The sequence below is a fragment of the Hemiscyllium ocellatum genome, chromosome 25 (genome assembly GCF_020745735.1).
Source record: "Hemiscyllium ocellatum isolate sHemOce1 chromosome 25, sHemOce1.pat.X.cur, whole genome shotgun sequence".
NCBI classification, from domain to species: domain Eukaryota; kingdom Metazoa; phylum Chordata; class Chondrichthyes; order Orectolobiformes; family Hemiscylliidae; genus Hemiscyllium; species Hemiscyllium ocellatum.
Window position 1 is genome coordinate 21886970 of NC_083425.1, and position 26240 is coordinate 21913209.

Consider the following 26240-nt stretch of genomic DNA (forward strand, 5'->3'; position numbering starts at 1 on the left):
TTGCTGGTTTATGAACTTGCTTCCGAAATACTTAGTGCAGATGAACACCTGGTCTGCTGGATGCTCGGACTGCACTGAATAGAAGATTGCATCAACATGAGAAGAGCAGAGGTAACAGCTGTAGAGTAAACAGCCCTGTCCTATTCTGCAAAGGGGTGGAATTGGAATATAATGGGTCCTGTAAGGTGCAAGGAAGTATATTTTTCATGATTATTAAAATAAAAATGACATCATAGCAATTTGAATTTGTTTATTTATCAACTTTCTGCTCCTTTGAAAAAAGTACAAAAACAATTTCACAGTAGCACTTTCATACACATTTTAAATTTTATAAAAATTAAGTTAATGCTGAACCTACTGCTGAGAGTTAGCCTAAAGGTTAAATCTACAGCTATTCAAAGACCTCAATAATAAAAAAAAGTTAGTATTTTCACCTTTTTTTTCCTTCCCTCTCCTCCCAGAGAGAGATTACATTTCTTGTTCAAGTATGATTTCTTGACCACTAGTCATTATCCAGTACCTTAACTAATAGGTGAATGCCCATATGGATAAACACAGTGAGCTACTTCATTTTAAAGTCACATTTCACAACTTTTAAACCATCAGTAAGTTATTTAGGTTTAAAGCTTGGCTTACATAGCCACAAACAAGTCAAAGACTAATAGAAGTTACTCTTCATCTCAAGAAGACTGGTATACAAAAACAAGGAAGTTACGTTTGAGATATATCAAGATTCAATCAGATCCCATCAGCTATATTACATTCCAATGCAATGAGCCAGAACTGAATGCATGTGTGCGTACTTACGTGCAAAACAATGCTGAAATCACAAGATTGATAAATGGTCCCAAAAAATTAATTATGAAAAGTTGCATTCCCTTGCATTTAGGTGATCTAATTTGAGGTATTTAAAATGATAGGATTCAAAGCAAATACAGAAAAGCTTTTACCTTTGGTGGAGAAACCCAGAATGAAGTGGAAGCCTGATGGTGCAAGACCATTCAGGATCAAGTCAGGGAGCATTTTTCAGTGGAAGCTGGAATTCATTCCCCTTTCCACCCCCTGTGGATATTGGCTCCATTTCAGTTTACGAAATAGCAGTTTGACAGATTAGCTAAGAGTCAAGTAAGATTCAGATAAACCTTTTCTAAAATGAATAGCACAACAAGCTCAAAGCTACACATTCTCGGGTGTACTCTATTCATAATCAGTCACAGGTTCAAGCCATGTTCAATAAAAAAAAACTCTAGTTGTTAACTTTAGTATTCCATGGTGAATGTACCACTTAGGTAATTAGTCAGTCCCTAAAATACCATAGAGTTTTCTCTTTATTATACAGAGACAATTAGCTAGATATAGCTTTTGAGGGGCATCACTGTGGGGTAAGCCAAGGAAGCCTAACAGAAATTGAACCTACATCGTAAGATTCTAGATAATTCTGCATCCATCTAGATGGCCAGAATCTTTAAAAATGATTTGTTTGAAACATGGTACTTAAAACACTACTTCCGCATCAGAATAGGAATGCCAGCCTGTTCATAGATTAAGACTTGCACCACAAAGTTTGACTTTGAGCAAAGGGTGCTACAGTATTAGGACACCACTAGATTTGAACAGGACAAAAAAAATGAAATGAGTGGGCAGTAGGAAGACTAGGTTTCACAAGTGTGAAGAATTCCCATTGAACTGACAAATTTGAAGAGCTACGTTTTGGCAGATCCTCCTTAACTGGATTCAAAGTTTAAAGGCTGTTTTTCTCCCCCTAAATTTGATCTATAACCTAGTTCATAAACAATACTAACACCGAAACAAACTCAAAAATTTCACCTCTTCATTTGCTACACTGCTGGTGGACTCAATCGAATTCTGTTTTTATAACAGCTTACCAGCACAGATTAAAGTTTATCTATTAACCAGGGTAAAGCACTGCTTTTAAAAAAAAAAGCACATGCAATGTGACATTTCCTTGATTAGTGAACAAACTATTTTGGTCGCTGTTGAAGTGTTTCAAGAAGTTTCAGAGTACAAGGAACACAGTAAAATTGCTATTCTAGTAATCAAATAGCATTAATTTGTTCATTTTTCATTTCTTGCTCTTAATATTAAAGTTTAATCAACCCTCCAACTGAAACAAAATGATGAATGGTGTTTTGAATTTCTGGTGGCCAATTAGGATGTCAACTCTTCAGCTATAGTTCGATCAATACTGGATCCATTCTGAGAAAAGGACATATACACATGCTTGTAGTTGGTACCCTTCTTGCACTTCCTAATGAATATAAATCAAAATCATAAGTTGTTTCAGCAACATGTTATACTATTGCGCCATGGTCATCTTTCCTCCTATAAAGTTCCATGCACTGACTAAACACATAATAATCACTAAAACAAAGCTTCATCATGGCTGATCTTCCCAGGCTTTTGCTGCTCCTAGCATCAATACAAATTATTTATTTGTTCATGTTTTTCATTCTTTAACCTTCATTTTATAAAAATGGATAGGCAAATAGATGTTATTTTGCACAGTCAAACCAGATTCAATTTATATAATAAAGTCTACATACAAAAAAGCTACATTGGGCTGTTGATTGACTATCTGATAAAAATAACAGCCAAATCATAGGGTCTACTTCTATGTAATGCACTATTTTTGTTCAAGAGGAAGAAACTAATTTGTGCACTTTTGTAAATGGTGTTTATAGCTGTAAAGTACAAGGCAAAAGGTCATAAAGGCCAAAGTCAAAACTGATTTGTAAAGGAAGATCAATCAGCTAATGACTCTAATAATGTCGAATGTTGAAAAAGCCAACACTAGTTGGACTCTCCTTCACTGTTACTGTGACCAAGTTGGCGGTTACATCAGTGACAAACACATGCTCGATCAGACTGCGAGTGGGTTTCCAGTCTTGGTTTGTCTGTACTGAAATGGATGGGTTTGGAATGCTCGAAAATGAAGAGTCATGATCAGAATCCGAACTCATCGTCTCCTCACCTGTGCTCAGCTCTGTTGGCATGTTGCTGTTTTGTTTAGATATCTCAGATGAAACATCCTTTTTGTCAATATCATGAATTTGGTTGTCAGAATGATGAATTGCAGTGTTTGTAGTCTCCTTATCTGCTTTAATCTGATTCTCCTTCTCAATGCTATCCTTTCCACTGCTCTCACACAATGCCTGACTATTGCCAGCCTGTGAATTTAATACTTTATTAGAAACATGAGTGTTCAATTCAGTTGAACACAGTCCTGCAGTTCCAACACTTCTAGAGATCACAAATGACAAACTACTGATGTTTTTTGAAGTCAAACCCGATGGACTAGTTCCACTTTTTGAACTCAGTCCTGTTTTGTTGGTACTTTGTAGATTTAAGACATGTGAATTTAATCCTGAATTAGTGTTCTGAGAGTTTGGGGTTGGTAAATTCCATCCAAGGGTACCAGTACATTGACCATTTGCACTCTGGGAATTTGATCCTGAATTAGATGAATTACAAACACCAGAATTGGACTTCAATGGTCCAGAAATGTTCAAGCCCTTTGAGTCACAATCTGATTTGCACAACTCTGCATTTTTAGCATTTCCTGGATTCTTAATTAAACCAATCTTATTTTTCTCATTCATTCCTTGTGGATTTATCAGTGTTGTATTCCCAGGCTGCATTTCAGAAGCAGTCTTATTCAGTGTCATTGTGCTGACAGAATGTACGCTCGATGAATGCTGGCCTGCTCCTGTACGGTTTGCTGCTTGCAAGGCTGCCCTGGGATTACTGGATTTTGCAGAATTAAAAATGCTCTGATTCAACACCCCACTAGATACAGATTCCAAAGTGCTCTTTTCTGAGACATTGTTATTCTCACTCAAAAGTCCCTCCGTTTTTTCTAGTTTCTCTTTTGACGATTCATCTGTTCCAGAGTCACCACTTGTATCATTTCCAGATGTTTTCAAAGTCTTTCCTGGTTTAATTTTTATGTTCTTCCGAAGTTCAGTGCAAATTACTTTGCTGGTCCGTTTCTTTTTGCCAGTGTCCTTCAGATCTGTTTTAGTTTGGCAGATTTCTGTTTGGATTCGTTTTTGAGGGTTACGTTCAGGTTCTTCTCGCCGTTCATTGCTCCGAAGTGTGGCCTGTGCCTGATCATCACTTTCCTCTTCGTCCTCCTCCTCTTCCTCATCATCCTCATCCTCATCCTCTTCAGAAGAGCTACTTGATTTTGAAGAAAGGGGAGCTTCTTGTTCCTAGATTAAACCAAAAAAAAAGGACAAAAGCTAAGTTGCTCCAGGAAAATGCCACAAAACAAAAAAAAGTGTTAGAAATTTGAAACAAAAACAAATAATGCTCCAAACACAGTCAGGTCAGACCACGTTTTTTGGAGAATACAGGCAAACTGGGATCATGAAAAGCCAACACATTCTGAAGAAAGATTCATGCATGAAGCTCACTGTTCTGTTCATTGAAACAAATGTTTGAGCATTTACAGCATTTGTTTTTACATTCTTTAAGATGCATACTGATTGTTAAAATTGAAATGTCAATGTATAGATCTTGGTCAAAATCGATTTATGGTGAAGACAATTTATTCCAATAACAAAAAAGTTTATTTGCCCAGTACATAAATGAATCTAACAGGGTCTTGCAAACCTGCAAGATGAATAATTAGTCAATTAAAACCATGGAATATTACAGGAGGACTAGAATTAATTCATGTTGAAAGCTAAAGATATCACTTTTGGAAATGTGAACTGCTTTTTATAACCTTTTCTTCAGTAACAAGGTCATATGCTAGTTCCAGACTGAAATTAATACTACTGGGACTATTTTCTTAGCATCCTCTGGAGATAATGAAACCTCATCAATAAAATAGTGGTTTTCGAGCAAAGTTATCTAGAAACATACTAGCAACATGCAAGACTCCCTCCATATGAAAACACTAAGATTACATCATACTTTTTGTGCAACAAAAAGGATCCTCCCCCACATTTAGTGCTACTTTACTTCCAGAAACTATCGCCATAACCCTCAAGACTGAGTTTACGGGTTCAGGAAATAAAAACCAATTAAAAGTCCTTATTAAAAAAAATAAGATGTTGGTAAATTCAACTTTTAGTGAAAATAGAGGAAAAAAAACACAATATTAAGAGACAAAGTTAACTCCATCTGCTTCATGGGAACTAGGTGGTAATAGACTGATTGCTCTATTTTTCCTCAGGCCACTCTGCCAGCAGTTGTAAAGATCTTTTCATCAAGAAAGCACTTGGCTCTTCGTTAATCATGATAGTATGGTTTTAGGGTCCGATGCAATTTTAACTACCTACTGGGTAAACTTAAATCAGCTGCTGCTCAGCTCTAAAAAAAGAATGGCATCTGGACAGAAAGACAGAGCATTTAAGTTGCTTTATGGACACTAAAGGTTTTGGTGGGGTTCCCTGCTACCTTTGCTATTGTATCCACTTCTGGACTTAGCTAGGTAGCTGGCATATTGCACCCCATCAGAATGAGAGTTGCAACAATACATATATTTGAGTCATGCAGCTCACCAATTCTACAGTAATAAGGCCAGGTCATTGAAAAGTACCTCTCCTCTTGCCACAAAGACCAAGTAATGAGCCTACCCACTCTGCTGGCCAACAGCTAAAACCAACTCCAATTATGGGCAATGTTGCACCATATACTGTAGTGGTAAACCCAAATGGCTTCAGAAGTACACTTTTCTTTGGGTCATCAACGCAAGGAGGGAAACAAAGGTCCAAAGCTACTTTTCTTGAATACCTACATTTGTAACTAGTTAAAAGAGAACAATTAGCAAAATTAACAAATAGTTTCTGCCTAGTTATACAATTAGAAGATTATGTACAATGCTGGCAGCAGGGTAGAGCAAAAACTTTAAACTTAAAAACTAATTATACAACTCTTCCAAAATCAGCATTGAAATATCACTTCAATTGGGAGCATTTTATCTTTTGAGTTTGAAGGACAAAATCTTGTTTACAATGAAAATGCAACAACAGTACCAAACTGTCTAAATATTTGTCTTTTCCCCATTATTCTTTTGGATTGAGACTGAGCTCTAAAATGCAAATATATCTAGAGGAGATTCAATTTTCTTGTAAAACCAAGTAACTAATGCAATCAGGTGTCTAGGTTTTATTTATTCATTTACAGAATGAGGGCATTGCTGCCTAAACCAGAATTTATTACTCCTAATCTCCCAATGGGCAGTTAATCACATTGCTGTTGGGCTGGAGTCATATGTAGGCCAGATCAGGCAAAAGATAGCAGTTTCCTTCCCTAAAGGGGTCAATGAACCAGAAGGATTTTTTCATTGGATTGTGGTCATCATTAGATTCTTAATTACAATTTTTTTCTTTAAATTGAATTGAAATTCCACCATTTGCTTTGGCAGGATTCGAACCCAGGTCCCCAGAGCATTACCTGGGTTGATGTATCAACAGTCCAGCAATAATACTGTTAAGCTGTCACCTCCCCATACACTAGATGTTGCAGATTCCTTTAAAAAAGGTACCAGCTAAGGTAAAATGAACACTAATAACACGTTTCAGACAGCAAGATTTTTAAAACTGCTCATTCTCTGTCAGTCAGTTCCAATAATTGAAGTTTATTTCAAAATTGCAGCAATTTCAAAATTTAAAATATTTGGAGAAGGTTAACAGTGTGAACAGAATGTATTGTAGCAGTTTATTATTGTTGTAATAAAAGAAATAGATTTAACAGAATTAAGAACACTGCAATTGTGTTTCCATGTGCCATATTTGTATCAAATAACAATCAGCATCTCCTTTTCTGTATTTCTTTCAATTTTTATTCTTTTCTTTGTACCTCCTTTGCTATGGGCACAATAAATTAGTTTAGTTATTTTCAATTTGGATTTGTGTTCAACTGACAGAAAACTCAAAAGTAAAATACCATGCAGAATATCTTTGAACTGACATAAATCAATTTCGTTAAGTAGACATTCGTAAGAAGGACCTCCAATACCCAGTGGCATATTTAACAGTGTTCTGCAATGAGGTATGTCGCTGTATGGTGACATTTTGAATGTGTGTAGCAATATATCTCCGCCTTCTCTCATTCAGCAATTGGGCTTATGCTTATTTCTTTGGAAACTAAGAAGGTCTGTAAAAAAGCCATATTTTATTCTGCAAATCTCAACATTTTAAGTAGTAAACATTTAACGGCCTCAAACACTTCTGTAATGAATAATTTTAGTGATTTCATTCAGGCAATTACCTTTCACAATGAAAACACTGCAAAGCACTTTATGCAATAAGTTACTGTCAAGTACAGGAGCTATTATGTAGATAAAATCCACAACCATTCTTAACTAATATTCTCTCAAAACAATAATGTGACAACATCACACTGTTCTGTTTATTTAAAAAGTTGTTAACTGATGTGTAGATGCTGACCAGGTCACTGGACATCATTCTGCTTGTTTGTCCTTTTTTAAAAAGGGAGACAATGTTGCTACAAAGATAGTTCAGTTAAAGATACTGAACTATCAGAACACTTCAGCTGAAGGATACTACTACAACAATGCAGCATTTTCTTTGTACAAAATGGGAATGTCATTCTAGACTAGTTGATGCTTTCCTCAGCAGACAATTTCCACAGAACTGATACAGTATTGGAAACAGATCACATTTTACTTACTAAATAAAGAGTTAATTAGTCAATTTTTGACGAGTGAGTGAGGTTTCAATTAGATTTATTTTAGATAGGAAACAAGAGATCAGTGTCATTACTAGGCACTAGAAACATTTGCTTAATTGATATTACACAATTTTACCAACAGTAACTTGCACCTAGGAGTACTATTAGAGTACAAATTATACCATAATGCTTCAGAGAGGTATTATTTGACACCAAATGACTATGAGAAGTTAAGGCAAATTTCCAAAAGCTTGGTTATGGGGTGGGTTGAAAAGAATCCTTTGAATAATAAAAAAAAGAGGGAGGGAAAACAAGGCAGTAAGATTTAATCAGGAAATTCCAAGTTAGAATTGGAATAGTGTTAATATCTGTTGAGGGTAGTAAGGATGGAAAACAGATATGGACGGGAGAGGCCATGGAGGGATTTGTTAATAAGGTTGAGAATTTTTAAATAAAAGCATCACTTGCCAATCCTTCAAACAGCAGTGTGTGATAGGTAAACTGAGCTGGATTAGAGTTAAGACATGGCAACAGATTTTTAGTTGATCAAGATTATGCAAGGTAGAAAGTAGGAAGCTGGTCAGGACTGCACTGGAATAGTCAAACTAGATATAACAAAAGGATAGGACAAGGATTTCAGTAGTAGTTGAGGTGAAGTGGCTGAGATGTGGGTGGACGTCACAGAGATACAAAATAAATAGTTTTTCTAATGGAATGGCTGAATGAGATGAGTTCAAGAAAAGAGCAGAGGGAAACTGGAGCTAAGTTTGGACTGATGGGCTGGGAAAATACAGAAAAACAGATTGTCAGGGGTGGGGGGGTGGGGCGGGGAAGGGGAAATGAGGAAACTGCAGAAATCTGAGTTCATCCCTTGCGGTTGGACGGTTCCTAGCGGAAGATGAGGCGCTCTTCCTCCAGCCATCGTGTTGCTATGGTCTGGCGATGGAGGAGTCCAAGGATCTGCATGTCCTTGGTGGAGTGGGAGGGGGAGTTAAAGTATTGAGCCACGGAGTGGTTGGGTTGGTTGGTCCAGGTGTCCCAGAGGTGTTCTCTGAAACGTTCCGCAAGTAGGCGGCTCGTCTCCCCAATATAGAGGAGGCCACATCGGGTGCAGTAAATGATGTGTGTGGAGGTGCAGGTGGATCTGTGGTGGATATGGAAGGATCCCTTGGGGCCCTGGAGGGAAGTGAGTGTGTGTGTGTGTGTGTGTGTGTGTGTGTGTGTGTGTGTGTGTGTGTGTGTGTGTGTGTGAGAGAGAGAGAGCGCAAGTTTTGCATTTCTTGCGGTTGCAGGGGAAGGTGCCAGGAGTGGAGGTGGGGTGATGGAGGGTGTGGACCTGACGAGAGAGTCACGGAGGGAATGGTCTTTTCAGAAAGCTGATGGGGAGGGGAAGGAAATATATCCCTGGTGGTGGGGTCTGTTTGGAGGTGGCGGAAATGACGAAGGGTAATATGATGTATATGGAGGTTGGTGGGGGTGGTAGGTGAGGACCAGTGGGATTCTGTCCTGGTGGCGATTGGAGGGGTGGAGGAGATGCGGTGGAGAGCATCGTCGAGCACGTCTGGGGGGAAATTGCAGTCTTTGAAGAAGGAGGCCAACTGGGTTGTTTGGTATTGGAATTGGTCTTCCTGGGAGCAAATGCGGCAGAGACGAAGGAATTGGGAATATGGGATGGCGTTTTTACAGGAGGCAGGGTGGGAGGAGGTGTATTCTAGGTAGCTGTGGGAGTCGGTTGGTTTATAGTAAAGGTCACTGTTGATTCAGTCGCCCGAGATAGAAATGGAGAGGTCTAGGAAGGGGAGGGAGGAGTCTGAGACAGTCCAGGTAAATTTGAGGTCGGGGTGGAAGGTGTTAGTAAAGTGGATGAACTGTTCAACCTCCTCGTGGGAGCACAAGGCAACAAGGATACAGTCAGTCATCAATGTAGCAGAGGAAAAGGTGGGGGGTGGTACCAGTGTAGCTGCAGAAGATGGACTGTTCCACATATCCTAAGAAAAGACAGGCATAGCTGGGGCTCATGTGGGTGCACATGGCCATTCCTTTGGTTTGGAGGAATACGAGGTTGGAGGTGGTGAATGGGAGATCCCCTGAGGTGATGAGGTTATGGATGGTCTGGGAGATGGTGTCATGGTCAAGGGGGCAGGAGGAGGAGGGGTCCGTGAGCTGGGCGTTTAGCCTCAGCAGTGTAAAGATCGGTGCGCCAAACTACTACTGCGCCTCCCTTGTCTGCTGTTTTGATAGAGTTTAAAGGGAGTAGCCGGTTTTAAGGGAGTAGCCAAGATGGAAGAAATTCAGAGAGGCATGAATGGTCTGAGCATGTTGAAATCATGTTGATTTTTCTCATTAACTGAAATATACACTTTTGTTTTAAAAACAAAAAGAAAAGAAATGGGTTAAGGATGGGCAAGTTAGAAATTGTGAAAGAAACTTCTTTACATTATCATTTGTGACGCTATTACACAATTAAATCAGGAGATGCAACTTCTCACTGACGACTAAAGTATCTGTTAAAAAAAGAGGAAACAGTTCACAAAGCAACTTTTGTAAATTCATGTATAGAATGCAGGAAGTTCATTGGAATGCATGCACACATGAATGCATGATTTACTGTCCAACTTGTTTAAGGAGAGACAATGAAAAGCATTTTGTCACCACAGTCTGGTGCCATTTTGAGGTTAAAAAAAATGTTAAAATAAAGTACTTAGAGCTCATTTTCAACATCAAGTCCCAAACATGGCTCCAGGACTTCTGAAAGGTCCCCACTCCAAGCCTATCGCAGCCTACTCCAAGCACAAACACTGCTGCAGTCGAGTTGCCCTCAAAGTGAGCCACTTACTTTGAATCACTATATGGTGAAGCTGCTATAGGATTCCAGGATTTTGTCCTAGAAACATTGATGAAATGGCAATATTTGTTCAACTCTCATCCATTGGATTCTATTTAATGGGCTGAGTTTTGCTTTTTTTGGCAAAAATCAGAGTTGCATCGATGTTTTGCGAGCTCTTCACCACAAGGCCTAACAAGATCTTTCGCTGCATTTTACCAAATTAGCCTCATTAACTACCTACCCTGACTCACCACTCAGCAAATATCCACTGAAAGACCAGCATCTCTCGTGGCCATGACACCTTTAAAAGGAGGTGAGAAGTTGCTATGTATTTGAACATGTAATGTTATTAGACAGATGCCTTGCTTGCTCAACATTTCTGGAAGGTGTCAGAAAAAGGGAAGATTGCACCGTAATTTTCAGACAGGAAGCCAGAGGTATTGGTCAAGGAATCTTCTTGCTGGAGTACAGTCACTTGACCAGACCCTGAGAGCCTGACCTGCCACACCTGGGTCAGCATGTGACCACCGTGTACAGGAATGGCCAGCACTGCTGTAGGAAGGTCTTCTCCATTGCACCAGGGTGAGTGTCACACTTCTGTCATTTCATACATTCACACTTGCATCCAAATCATTGATCTTGGCACAAACTGCAGTGCCCCTTTCTCACCATGAGGCAGGTTAGTGACGGAGGCATCTAGCCAGAGGAGGAATCACACAGGGTGCTCAAAGGTTTCATCTCAACAATCCAAAGGTAAACAGGCCCTCCAGCTCAACCCTGCCTGACCTTTCTGCTCTTGGAAGTTCACACCAAGGAGGGTCAAATTACTTCTAGGGGAAGATGAACCTTAGTGTGTCTGGCCCACTCAGACATGTGCTCCAGAGTCACACGACAAAACCTTCATGGGCAACACTGCCAAATAGGTTCCTTCCACTCCAGGTGTAGGACAAGGAAGCACATTAGCATACGGTGGGAAGGAGAAAAGAAAGATGACCTACTAAAAACATTTCAGCAGTATAGATGACAAGTGCAAAATTATTTATAATCTATTATAAGTTTCATTGATTTAATCTTACATTGGTCTTTGAGAGTCGCTGTGTAGGCCTGAATGACTTGGTGACATAATCAAGACCACAGATAAAAGTTCCATGAATGGAGGTCTGAGCTTAGGGCATTGTCTGGAAGCAAAGAGGAACAATGTATGCACAGGCTATCAGGTCACATGGATACCTTTGACCCTCCTCAGTCCATGGCAAAGTGGGACAATAGATTAGGAAATTTAAGGATTAGGATGCTCCAGGTCTGTGTCATTTAGAGTGCATGGATTGGTGTGCAGTGTCTTTCCCTTAAAACAGCCCTGGCATCTGGGTGCTGCAGCCCTTCCCTAACAGGAGTCAGCAACTGCCCCAATCACTCTTAGCAAGAGTGCAGCCATTTTCTTTCCCATGACACTTTGGCTTCCAGCAAAATGGAAGGCAAAAGTGAGCATTCCTCATCCAGTGTCTTGCAGCCTCTGCCTGAATGTATCACTGAGCCCCTGAATATCTAAATTCCCTTCCTAGTAAGTCTTTCCAGTGGCCTCCAATTGTCTCATATCCCAAATTTGTATGCACGCATCTTCTTACAAGTACAGAGACCCTAGACTGCTGGCTGTAAATTTCCATAAAACCATTCACTGTAAAGCTCAGACTAGCTACTATGGAGCCACAGGACTGACTGACATACTCAATGCATTGCAGAGGCACAAAACACTGGAATGTAATCACCCAGATTGATGCATGACCATTGCTAAAACCCTGGACTGGTACATTTGATGTACTGCGCTGGGATGCTTTGACTGACGGGTGCCTCAATGGACTTAAAGATATGAGGGGCAACCTTTTTTGCGTTAGAAACAGTGTGGTTAGTGTGTGGGATGAGCATCCAGAGAAATCGCATATGCAGGCACAGTTAGTATTTAAAATACATTTGGATACGTGCAAAAATAATAAATATTGAGGAATATGGGCCAAGTGCAGGCAGATGGTATTAGTTTAGTTTGGGATCATGGTTGGCATTGACTGGTTGGATTGAAAGGTCAGTTTCTGTGCTGTATAATTGACTTTACAGCACAACTCCCCAATACTTACAGCAAATGGAGCAGAAATGAGATTGATACTGCCTTACAGTAAGATGTATGATGGAGGACTGTTGAATAGCAAGGCAAACTGCCTGGTTGTGCAATTGTGCTAAATTGCACAACAAACCAAGGGATGGATGGTGCAAGCAAGTAGGTAGCCACTAAGTGAGCAAGCTAGCAGCACAGATGTGGCTGGGCCCCTTCAGCAGCCTTCCAATGCTATTAGAACGTAGAACAATACAGCACAGAACAGGCCCTTCGGCCCACGATGTTGGGCCAAACAATTGACCTCGCTTAAACACCTATCCATGTACCTATCCAATTGCTGCTTAAAGGTCACCAATGATTCGACTCTGCCACTCCCACAGGCAGCGCATTCCATGCCCCCACCGCTCTGGGTAAAGAACCTACCCCTGACATCATCCCCCCCCCCCCCCCCCCCCCTTACCTTCCACCCTTCACCTTAAATTTATGTCCCCTTGTAACACTGTTGCACCCGGGGAAAAAGTCTCCGACTGTCTACTCTATCTATTCCCCTGATCATCTTATAAACCTCTATCAAGTCACCCCTCATCCTTTGCCATTCCAATGGAAAAAGGCCGAGCGCTCAACCTATCCTCGTACGACCTATTCTCCATTCCAGGCAACATCCTGGTAAATCTCCTCTGCACCCTCGCCAAAGCTTCCACATCTTTCCTAAAGTGAGGCAACCAGAACTACACACAGTACTCCAAATGTGGCCTTACCAAGGTCCTGTACAGCTGCAACATCACCTCACGACTCTTGAATTCAATCCCTCTGCTAATGAACGCTAATACACCATAGGCCTTCTTACAAGCTCTATCCACCCGAGTGGCAACTTTCAAAGAACTATGAACATAGACCCCAAGATCCCTCTGCTCCTCCACCTTACTAAGAACCCTACCATTAATCCTATATTCCACATTCTTATTTGTCCTTCCAAAATGGACAACCTCACACTTGACAGGGTTGAACTCTATCTGCCACTCCTCAGCCCAGCTCTGCATCATATCTAAGTCCCTTTGCAGCCGACAACAGCCCTCCTCACTATCCACGACTCCACCAATCTTCGTATCGTCTGCAAATTTACTGACCCACCTTTCGACTCCCTCTTCAAAGTCATTAATAAAAATTACAAACAGAGGACCCATAACTAGCTAAAACTCACCAATTCTTTGCAAAAACTCATCCGATTCTACCGCTCTTGAACTGATCAAAGTTCAATGTGATCTGCTCATACAGCTCATTGTAGAGTACCTCTTTTGCACGTTCTCCCCATGTCTGCTTGGGTTTCCTCCGGGTGCTCCGGTTTCCTCCCAGTTCAAAGATGTGCGGGTCAGGTGAATTGGCTATGCTAAATTGCCCGTAGTGTTAGGTAAGGGGTAAATGTAAGGGTATGGGTGGGTTGCGCTTCGGCGGGTCGGTGTGGACTTGTTGGGCCGAAGGGCCTGTTTCCACACTAAGTAATCTAATCTAATCTAGACCATGGGTTCAGGTTCTACCCACTTCAGAGGTAGGTCATAATTTAGAAAAAGAATCTACTAAACAAGTTGATTTGGAAAAAAATATACAATTACTCTATAGGATTAAGACATAGAAAGTCAGTCAGCCCATCAAGTTCGCTCTGCGATTCAATGGAGGTCATGCCTGATCTGATAACCTTCGACTTTGCTTTCTGCCTCTACCTATAATTAGATTCCTTTACTGATTAAAAAATCAGTCTCAGCCTTCGATATACTTGACAGCCTTTTGTAATAAAGAATTGCACAGATTCACTACCTTCAATTCCTCCTGTCTTAGTCCTGCAACAGTTACATCCTCTTGGAGATGGCCATTGCCCAGGACTTGTGCATTGCAAATGTTACCTGCCACTTATGCTGCAAAAACTGGACTATATTCAGGCTGGGGCTGATATTGAAATTGACTGCTTGGCTATCTGAAGAGTTAGGAACATTGCTGAAAATTGTGCAAGCATCACCATCTCTGACACATTATGATAGTTGGAAGGTTAAGCAGCTGAAACTCTTGGGGCTAGATCACTACCCTGAAAAATTACTGCAGTAATGGCCTGGGACTGAAATGATCAAATAATAATCACAACCATCTTCCTTTGTGGTAGATACAAGGTCAGCTAGTGGAGAATTTTCTCCCAGATCCCCACTGACTGTTTGATGGAGCTCTTTGATGCTGCACTTTGTCAAATACTATTCTGATGTCCAGTATAGTCACTCTCACCTCTGGAGTTCAACTCTTTTGTGCCATCGAGACTCAGGTTTTAAATGAGGTTAAGAATGAAGTGGTCTGGCACAGCCCAAATCGCCAGCAAGTTATTGTAAGCAGGAGTTACTTTATAGCACTGTCAAAGACACCCTTCATCACTTTGCTCATAGTCAAGAGTAGACAGATAGGGTGGGAATTGGTTGGGTTGTATTTGTTCTGACAGGACATATCTGTTTCCATATCGCCAGGTATATACCACTGTTGTAACTTCGTAATACTTTCAAAAGCACTGAAAATTAAAACAAAGAAACTTTGGCCACTGTAATGCAGTTAATTCTAGAACATAAAAGGCTGATATTTTCCCTATTGTGCCTATGTCAGAGTTGATTCAATTAGTTTCATTCCCCAGTCTTTCTGTATTGCCCAAATATTTCCAAATATATAGTCAGCTTCCTAATTAAAGTTTAGAAGTCTTCTCCCACCGTCGTGCAAGAGGCACATAACCAATCACAACTTCGCACTGTGTTAAGTAGTTCTTTTTAAAATTATGAATTGGTGTCCTCCAGATACTAACTGTCCAATAGTGGAAATGGTTTCTTTATTTGCTCTGGGTTTTGGATAACTATTAACCTTAACTTTTTCTTGTTTCTTCTTTTTCCACATAACTGAAGTTCCTTATCCCTAGTATCATCCTGACAATTCTCTTCTGCAAGTTCTCCAAAGCCTCAACACCCTTTCTAAACAAAATGAAAAATTTAATACTCAATCAATTTGAAGCCTAGCTAATAAATTATAGAAAGAACCAAGTAAACTTTGCTAAACCTGTCTCTATTAATAAAGCCATAGATTTCAGTTGGAGCTCTAAAAACTTATCCTATCACCTTCAAAATTCTGTGCGCCTGAAATCAAAGCTTTAGTTCCTGGAAGTTTAATATGAATTTATAAAATGTCTCTTTAGTGTTCCTTTCAAACGGAATCATTCCACATTTCTCTGCAATATACCTGCCCATTTCACTACCAACATAAAAGAAATGAAACCCACACAAGGGTTACAAACACATTCTAGGCTCTGTTATAGATGGCTAGGAACTCACAATGGAATTTTCACTTTACCAAACATTACACTTTTTTTTGATCAGATATTACTTTAAGCTTATCTTTTAGAAAAAGGAACAAACAATTACATTGTCCACTAAGCAAGCAACTTGTGTTTTAAATAAACTAGTAATTGTTATTTTCCACAAGAAGTGATTCCATCAAAGCCTAAGCAGACATGGCTGACTGATACCCAAACTAAAAGACAACTAACAACAGGAGGTTCTAGTTTTCCTAAAATCCAACATGAGGGAATTTGTCATTAAATATTTATAATAGGGCTCTTTACGACTCAGGACAAGATTTGAAATTGGCATGGGTTGCTCTTGCACGTTTGTTATTTGTCCAAGTGATTAACTTCTTTAAAACAGATGGTTATAAATTCAAGGAACACTCATTCGCTGTGGTATTCCAAAAATGGCTTGCTTGTAATTCTAATTTGACTGAAGCTAATTTAAATCACCAGAGTCACTGAAAACAAGAAATACACTTTGCACTATTAGTCTGACATAAAACAAAGAAAAAAAGCCATCATACCACATGTTTTCTTGGTCTGCCCCTAGGCCTCTTGCCTCGTTTCCGATTCTGCAGTTCTCTCTCTTGTTGGCTGCAATAAACAAAAATATCCATCCTTACTCTCAGACACAATATTCACATGACTATGAGCAACTTAAGTACACTGCTCAAACCCACAATAAAAAAAAACTAAGTGGAGACAAAAAAATCAAAACTTGGGAGGGGCATTTGTGCTTTTAAGCTTCTAGGTCGTTAAGTGAACATCAAAATTAGTAGAAGGCACAGGTGGGCTACTCATTCTTCTTTACCCCAGGCAAGGCAGTTATGGAATTAAATGGAAGAAAACAACATTTAAACATTCCTACCTTCTTTGAAAAGCTAGCAGGAGCCGGGGATCAAGAATATTTTCTTCTGGCTCCCAGCTATTATGTCTAATCAGAAAAACAACATAACATATCATTAACAAGATAAAGGAAGATGTAACTTTGCACTAGATTCTAAGATACAGAAATAATGTTCAAAATTTATGCTGTAAAATCAAGTGCAAACTTATTGATATTTCTGCCTTTCGTCTGCTTATGAGGTACTGTACACTTGCTTCAGCTGACACTGAAAATTGGCAATAAGACCCAAGTCAAAGATTTGTTTTAGCCTTTAAAAATCTTCCCAATATTGAAATGACCGATTACCTTTCATGTTAAGAGAAAACACATCGAACACAGTTTTGAATTAGAACTAACCTGACCAAAGCAGAGACTTTAATGTTTGGCTAAATTTGCAACCTTGCTATGTTTACAAGTTATAATTTTGAACTGTTTAAATAAATATATTTCATCCATTTTATAAGTGACCTGTCACTGTTTCAGAGTTTAATCCTGAATCTGGAGAATTACATTAAATAAACTTTTATACAGCCCATTGATAAAAAGCGAAGCAGCATTCCACAAATTGAGATTTTAGTGTTAACTCAGTTGTTAATTTTTAAAAAATCATCAATAGATAAAATGTTAAAAGCTAAGAACGGCATTAACAAGGAAGTTATTATTTAAAAATTAACTAAAGCATAATTTTCACACAACACAGTCACCAGCAAATTTGTGCCAAAGTAGTGATATAGAAAAATATTTCCCTTATTTATGTTGCTCAACACTTATTAAAAGGCACTCGTACTTAGATAAAATCTTTAAAATGTTTCATTGTTGCCTTAATATTAACAAATGAAGCTTTCACAATTTTTAAACAAATGCACTTAAGTGGGCATGCTGTGAGAGCCAGCATTTTTTGCTCATCTTTTAAAATTTTTGAAAGGGTGGTAATGCATCACCTTGAATGGCTGCAAAATATATTTCACATTATGACATTTATTACTCAGATTGATAATTGCGTGGTACTTCAAATCAGTACAACAATGATTATACTTCAAGAATGCATCCCCAGCAACACAGTACTTTGAGACATGTGAGGTTGGAAAAAGTATTACATAAATGAACAACTTTTTTCTCTTCAGTTATAAAGATAATGTAAGATTGGAACAAAGTGAAAAATATAGAAAGCTATAAACATGAAAAAATAAGTGAAGTACAGTGATAGATGTGATGGGAAAATAAAAGTGCCTCAAATCATTTAGTTTTTATATTGTCCTGTAATCTATAAGTTAGAAATACATGAGAGCACTCCGTTACAAGCATTTTGAAAAGGTCTTCAGATAAAGACAGTACAACATCGGTCTGCTGCAAGTTCTTTAAACATCTGCAAGCACTAGGACCCTGCAGTCATCTTTTGCATCCATTGCAATTGCCCAACTGAAGTCTCAGGTTTTCCTGCAGAGTGATACCAGCAACTATTTAGAGATGCGGTAAACCAGACAGGCCTAGAGCTGACTGTTCACTGTGTGGAGGAAATATTTATTTTTCTTTCTTGTTCTACTGTCATGGAATGAAACGTGGAGGAGACGACTTCAGGAGCATGCAACAAAGTAACCTTCAGCTCTGCACCAGTCTGGGTAAGAAAAAAAATTGCAGATTCAGGCTGAAGAGAAGGCAGAGTTACAGTTCGGAAACAGAAACAATCTTGCCACATAGATTAGAAAATAAGGAAGCAACAGCAAAAAAACAAAAAAAAGCAAATGGAATGAATAAAAAGGCAAAACAAATGTCAACTTTGTTTAAAAAAATGTAGGTTGTCATATATAACTAATTATATTTTATGTGCAACCAGTTTTATTTTCCTAGGTCTCAGTACTCCAGTTGTTTCCAGATAAGCAAAAGAAAGGCTGAATTCATTTTCTTCTGATATCACAAGCAATGTTGGAACATGCTGGGGGGTGGGCAGGGGAAGAGATTCAAGAACCAAATTATTGTGCTGCATAAAAGTTTTTATAGCTCCTTTCATTTCCCAAAGTGCTTTACTGCCAATAATTTCTGCACTGTTGTCACTATTGACAAACACCTCATTCTCTACACTGGTCTTAGAAATAGCACCAAATCTGTTTTGAACATCAAGGGGAAAGCACTAGGAGAATTCTTTTCTTTAAATAATGCTCTGGGATCTTATTGCATCTCCCTTCACAAACAGAGAGCCTCTCATCCAAATAAAAAACAACATCTGAAAATGCAATGGAGCACAACACTAAAGAATTTTGAACAAAAGTTTGCTCTTTTTCCATATAAAAGTCAAATTTATGTAGGCTTCAGTACATTTCCATAATGATCTTAGTTGACTCCATGATGGGATAATGATCTGTAATTCCCTCATCTGAGATTATAAGCAATTTTTTTGAGGTCTACTCAGGGGACAACATAAGTTTGCGAAGGTTTCTAAATTATGTAAGCAAAACTTCCAATTGTTGGTTTGTACCAGGATTCATAGATTATCACATGGTCGAAGATAGTGAAACTGGCGAACAAAAAATGTGAAATAAAAACAAAATATTGTGACTACTCAGCAGGTCAGACAGCAACTGTGGAAAGAAATTGAGTTAATGTTCAGGTAATCCTGATGAAATGTTATGATCTGAAACATAAATAAACATTAATTCGCATTTATTAAATTTCACATTTCCAGTATCTACTATATTTTACTTTGACAGTAGGGAAATTGGGAAAACCCAGCTTGTCATGTGGGCAATGGCAAAGGTGGCATTTGTTGCCTATCCAGTTTAGGATTCATTCATCCACTTTGAATGAAGTGTTTGCTAGGCCAATTCAGAAAGCAGTTAAGAGTGAGCCACATCGATGCGAAGGCCAGAACAGGCAACAATAGCAAGGTGAAAGTGGGCTATAATTCATATGATTTGAGATATTAAATAACTTCATGCACAGTAACAATTCTTGCAGATGTAACCCCATCCCTTTTGGCCCTCCTACTTTTCATATTATGTTCCGCTCATCCTATGTCCAAACCTAGTAGACATTTTCTTGCTAGGAAAAGATAGAGAACTTGGCTCAAATCAAAAAACTGTCCCCTCCCAGATAAGCATTTTGAGTATTAAAGATTAGATAGATTAGATAACTTACAGTGTGGAAACAGGCCCTTCGGCCCAACAAGTCCACACCGACCCGCCGAAGCGCAACCCACCCATATCCCTACATTTACCCCTTACCTAACACTACGGGAAATTTAGCACTGCCAATTCACCTGACCCGCACATCTTTGGATTGTGGGAGGAAACCGGAGCACCCAGAGGAAACCCACGCAGACACGTGGAGAATGTGCAAACTCCACACAGTCAGTCGCCCGAGTCGGGAATTGAACCCGGGTCTCAGGCACTGTGAGACAGCAGTGCTAACCACTGTGCCACCGTGATTGTGATCTCATACTCCATTGTACCATCTTTGTTATCTAATGTTTGCTAATCATAGTTTATGCCACAATATCATGATAAGTTCTTTGGACCAACTGTCCTCATCCTATCTTAACCAGTTGAGGAACCCACACTGTTGACATTATTCTATGTCAACATCTATCCACCTAAATGAACTGACCTTGTGGTGCTGCTCACCCAGCAATGTACAGTTTCTATCTAAAAGTATTAATATCTAAAAGTGACTTCAGATGAACTGCACAACTTATTTCTCCCTAAATATCTTGATCTTTTAGGAAAGCACTGAAAAAAAGCATTTTTGTCATAATCTAAACTTTTTTTAGTGATGCTGATTTGTAACTGTCTCTTGATTTATCAGGCACCAATTTGACAGAATCAGTCATACAGCACGGAAACAGATGTTTCGGTTCAACTAGTCCATGCTGACCATAATCACAAACTAAATAGAGGAACCTAGATTATCAGAATGAGATGGGCAGGCATTATTTCGTTTGGATAACTGAATATTCCATTAATAGATTTCCTCTGGGGCTCAGATTTTTTGTTTTTAAAAAGTCTGCTCCCTGTTCAAGAGACGAGGTAGCAGCATACTGTGCGAGCCCCCACCCACCACCCCCTTGCCCACCCCAGGGCAGCCTGACTAGACATCAACAACAAGACTGCTTGCTGTTGCTGCTTTTTTTGGGGGAATAAAAAAGGAATCTCCAAATAGCACATACACACAAACCTTTTGGCAGGTTCCACTTTTGCCCTGTACAGGACAATGTTGGACAGATTATTAGATTAGATTACTTAGTGCAGAAACAGACCCTTTGGCCCAACAAGTCCACACTGACCTGCTGAAGCACAACCCACCCAGACCCATTCCCCTACACTTACCCCTTCACCTAACACTATGGGCAGTTTAGCCTGGCCAATTCACCTAACCTGCACATTTTTGGACTGTGGGAGGAAACCGGAGCACCCAGAGGAAACCCACGCAGACACGGAGAATGTGCAACTCCACACAGACAATTGCTGAGGCAGGAATTGAACCCAGGTCTCTGTTACTGTGAGGCAACAGTGCTAACAACTGTGCTACCGTGCCGGCCACTAATCTGGAGAAGGGGTTTTAGGGTACACCCCTGTGTAGAACTCCAGGGAAAGTGTGGGGTGAGAGGGGGCAGGCAGTCAGTCAGTCATTTGGAGATGGAGCCTGTTTAATCACTGTAAACAAAAGACACTCAGTGTTGGAAACACTATTTGATATAATGTTTCCATCAGGACCTCAAGATCTCCTTCGGCTAATCAGGTATTCAGATAATGGATATTCGGGTAATTGAGGTTCTGTAGTTCTACCTGCTTGCACTTGACCTGTATCCCTCCAAACATTTCTTATTCAGGTACTTGCCCGAACATCTTTTAATTGTTTTAACAGTATCCACATCCACCCCTCAGGACATTTATTCCATACACAAGCCAGTGTGTAAAAAAAGTTGCCCCCATGTCATTTTTCAAAAAAAAAACTTTCTCCTCTAACCTGAAAAATATGCCCCCTAGTCTTAATCTCTCACCAAAGGGAAGAGACACTTGCCATTTACCTTTTCTATATCCGTCAAGATTTTGTAAACTTCTGTAAGGACACCACTCAATCTCCTATTATTCTACCCAGCCTCTCTTTAAAACTCAGACCCTCCATTCCTGACAATAACCTGGTAAACATGTCTTCTGAACCCTCTAAGCTTAATAATAGCTTTCCTATAGCAGGACAGTCCCAACTGCTACACTCACACATTGAAGGCAAGTGCGCTAAACATCTTCTTAACCATCCTATCTACGTAACACAAACTTCAAAAGAATTATGTACTCGAACCTGTAGTCCTCTGTTCTACAACACTACCCAAGGCCCTACTTTTAATTGTATAAGTTCTGCCCTTGTTTGTTTTGCCAAAATGCAATACCTCATTTATCCAAATTAAACTCCATTTGCCAGTCCTCAGCATATTGACCCAATCTCTTCTTAGTGTTAGATAATCTTCTTCACTTTCCACTAGACCAATTTTGATGTCCACAAACTTACCATGATTTCTATATCCTCATTTAAATCATTTATATAATAAAAAACAAGAAGGGGCCCAGCACCAATTCCTGTGGAACTCTGCTGGTCACAAGCCTCCAGTTCAAAAAGGAACCCTCCGCCATCACCATCTCCTGCCCTTAAGCCAACTTTGTATCCAATTCTCAACCTGCAAGAATATTAAAAAATGAGACAATCTGCTTTCATTTCTCCATGACTCTAAAGTAGCTGAGTAAACGATGACAATCACATGCATGGTTTGATTCAAGGATTTGAAGCTCATCATGGCAGATAGAGTTTGAATTCAACAAAATATCTGAAATTAAGAATCTAATGATGACCATGAATAGATTGTCACAAAAACCCATCTGATTCACCAATGTCCTTTAGGGAAGGAAACTGCCATCCTTCCCTAGTCTGACCTACATGTGACTCTAGACCCACAGCAGTGCAGTTGACTCTTAACTGCCCTCTGGCAATTAAGGATGGGCAGCAAATGTTGTCAAGCCAGTGACACCCTCATCATGAAAAGAAATGTTAAGGACACAGATTTCCGTTTCACAGGAGCAGTTTTGAAGTAAAAATACAACACTTGACAAAGTACATTGCAGTAGTAATATAAAATAACACTGTCAGTGCATCGCATCCATATAATTGAATGCAAGGAATTAATTCCTCCACTTTTCCTGTGCAAAAAAAAAGGTACATATGAAATAGGAACAGTTAGGCCATTTGATACCTCAAGCTGAATCTGCCTTTCAAATAGATCATGGCTGATGTCTTTCCTCAATATCACTTTCCTTCACCATGCCTATACCCCTTGATATCTTTGACACCTGAAAATCTGTCAGTCAATCCCAATCTTGAACTTAATGACTGAGCTTGCACAGCTCTCTGGTAGAGAATTTCTAAGATCAATCATTCATTCATCAATAACCATGAACTTAACTAGGCATATGAATTTTTTTTGGGGTGGGTGGGGGAGAAGAGGAGGATCCATGTGCAGCAGCACCTGTTGAAACCAAAATTCAACGTGTCAGCATGCACATTAGAACACACGGAACTCAGAGTGGATGCACAGCTTAGAGGGTTCACTGCCACAGAAAGACAATATACATGCCTTCTCATCTCAGTCCCAAATCCCTAGCTCATATTCAGAGATTACATCCCTGCCTCTAGACACTAGGACCCATCCACTTAACCAATAATGTACCCTTCCTTGATCTATCCTGTCGAGTACTGTAAGCATTTTATATTAGGTTCTCAAGATCATAGCCCAAACTTCATACCCCAAGAATCAAATCTGGTCAATCTTTAGAAAAGAAAAGAGTTGAGGGTGGCTATTTTTGTTGTTGCTTGTTTAGTGAAAATTTAAATTGCAATATAAAAATAATTTAAAATCCTTTTAGAATAATTTTATTTCAAATGAGGAAAGCAAAAAAAAGACTGCATTTTGTACATTGGTGACAAGATCCAAATAAGAACTTAGATGGTTAAACAATTTCCTACCTCTACTAAATTATAATAAAGCATATTACAACATTTAATTGTAGCTTTGTCTTTCCCAAACAGTTGTACTGTAAAATCATTCCTCTACAAAGAAAGAAATTGCCTTCGAGCAAGACTTTAGAAAAGCCTAGATTGTGAAATGTTTTAAGTGATTTTTCACATTTTAAAAAATTCACCACTAATTCATGAGCAGAATGAACTATGTCTAATAGAAATAAATCATCATTAATAGTTTAGATTAAGAAGCAATCATTTGAACAGGAAAGGAATGCAAAAGATTATACGGAGCTAGATAAATGAGTAGAGAAATACACAAGGAATTCTAGTGTACGGATAATGTTGCTAGCAAATTGATAAATGGCTGGCAGAAAGTAGCCTCAGGTTAGTTAACAATGGAATGTTTCAACCAAGATTCCATTTCTTTTGCATCTTAAACCCAAGTCTTGTCCTCACAACACCAACATAAATCAATGGTGTGCGCTAGTTCTGAAAATTATTTCTCATTATTCTGTTTGGTTAAGATGGCAAAAAAAAATCAAGTTTAGTGCAAAAAATCTGGGTTTGTGCCTTCAATATCACACACACACAACTTCATTTTTGTCTCCTTGGACTTGATTCTTCAAACCCCTAGCCGCTCAGCCATAATCATGAAGCAAAAGGATGGCAAGGCAAGTCCTGTTACTGCTTGCAAGACCTTAGCTCAATATTTATACTTTTGTTTGCAACTCATTAAAACTCAAGTCCAGTACTCTGTAAAAACAGAAGTAAAGACTTGATCACAACTTTGTACTTTGTTTAATGCAGAAAAAAGGTGCACTTTTGAAAGGATTGGGAGTGGGGGTGGAGGAGAAGAATGATGCACAGATGGAGGGTAAGTAAATTGCAGAACAGGGAACAGATTGTTATTGTGAAGCCACCCGATTGTATCAAAAAGGTTAGTACACTACCCACTTGCCTTCTCTCCCTTCCACCCTCCCCAAGCAAAACAGCAGATGCACACTCGTTAGATGTAACAATCCATCCTAGAAATTTCTACAACTTTAAAGTTAAAGTAGGTATACACAATTTTATATAATAAAAAACAACCTTATTTCAATATATATTCTGTAAACCCACAGTCATTTTATAAATATCACAACATCACAATAACCTATGTAAAGATGTAAAATATTGCCTCAAGAGTCTAAATAAAACAGTTGAGAGAAATAAGGATATATGATAAGTTAACAAAAGACATAAATAAAAGGTCTTAACAATCTAAAAAAAGTGAAACCAGACCAGAATTTAAGTTACAAACAACATTGTATATGCCCAATTAAGACACTGTAAGAACATAGATTATTGGATGAAAGTAGCACTTTTTAAAAAGAGAAACCAAGATATATTAAACAATGGAAAACACAAAATCAACAAAGATTTAATGATGGAGGTGGCAGGGAAACAAAACAAAAAGATGTCACTGTAGTATCATGAAACAAAGTAGAGAGGAAATAGAATACGTTATGTTCAGTTTTGAATGGAAGTGATGAGAAGAAATAGGATGCAGGGGGGAGGAGGGGAGAAACAAAGGAAGAAGCTTTCAAACCAGCTCGTTGCTGGAGTTGGGAGCATGCACGCTGCTGCTGCTATGGTATTGTTAAAACCTGGTGCCACTCACTTGGAAGACCATCCTCTCCACTTCACCAAGTACTCCAGCTTCCCCTGCGGGGGAGGGGGAAAAAAAACAAGTCAGTCCCGTTACCACCGCCACTACCCCCCCAACCCCCAATGATCAATACGAATTAAAACCCCTCTGCAAATTCATCGCCGCCGCGCGTGAGCCTCATCTGCAAAATTGCACCGAGTGCTCTTTTGTTTTGCGTCTCTCTTTCTTTCCCCAGACCTTCCTCAGCCTTTTCCTCAGAATACATTCCGCTGCGAAAACTTGCTCTCCCACAGCGCTCAGCTCCTCCATCCCCGCGAGCTGCTCCACTTTGTGCTCGCGCGTTCTCCTCCTCCCCTTCACCCGTCACTCCGGCCGCGGACCGTGACGTCATCAACATCCCCAACTGACCAATCGGCTCCTGCCTGGCCTGACCGTTGCTAGGCACGGGTCAGCGGTTGCCAGGTGAATTGGGAGAACGTTAAGAATGGAGCCGCCGCTGCCGACGCCGTATTAACCCTCTTGGTGCCGCCAGCCCCTTGCGATCGATCATAAGGCGAGTGAGACAAAGGATAAACACTCGGAGCACAGTCACGTAACTTGCCAAACCAGACAGAAAATCCGTGCCAAATCTAACAAGCCGTTTTTCTCAATACCATCACAGATAAAATGCACCCGAGTGCTGTGATGTGGATTCTTTCCCCAAGACTTATTTAACTTATTTAACTCAGCCAGACGAACAAAAAC

General features: G+C 39.5%; 1 protein-coding gene across 1 annotated transcript; it reads right to left on the minus strand.

Annotated features, from left to right (window-relative positions):
- Positions 1 to 2729: 2729 nt before the first annotated feature.
- Positions 2730 to 25834, minus strand: cbx2 (chromobox homolog 2 (Drosophila Pc class)). The gene is made up of 5 exons (XM_060844507.1): positions 25734 to 25834; positions 25509 to 25552; positions 16829 to 16894; positions 16485 to 16554; positions 2730 to 4232 (listed from the first exon to the last, which is right to left on the minus strand). The coding sequence occupies exons 1-5, from the start codon at positions 25803 to 25805 to the stop codon at positions 2781 to 2783; spliced, it is 1704 nt and encodes a 567-aa protein (XP_060700490.1). The 5' UTR covers positions 25806 to 25834; the 3' UTR covers positions 2730 to 2780.
- Between the last annotated feature and the right edge of the window lie 406 nt (positions 25835 to 26240).

Bases quoted from the DNA above. Each gene is read 5' to 3' on its own strand.
- cbx2 (XM_060844507.1), bottom strand. From the start codon at position 25,805: ATGGAGGAGCTGAGCGCTGTGGGAGAGCAAGTTTTCGCAGCGGAATGT. The intron at 16,555-16,828 runs GTAGGAATGTTT...TGTTTATTGCAG, and splicing joins CTGCTAGCTTTTCAAAGAAG to CCAACAAGAGAGAGAACTGC. The intron at 4,233-16,484 runs GTATGATGGCTT...GGTTTAATCTAG, and splicing joins GCAGACCAAGAAAACATGTG to GAACAAGAAGCTCCCCTTTC.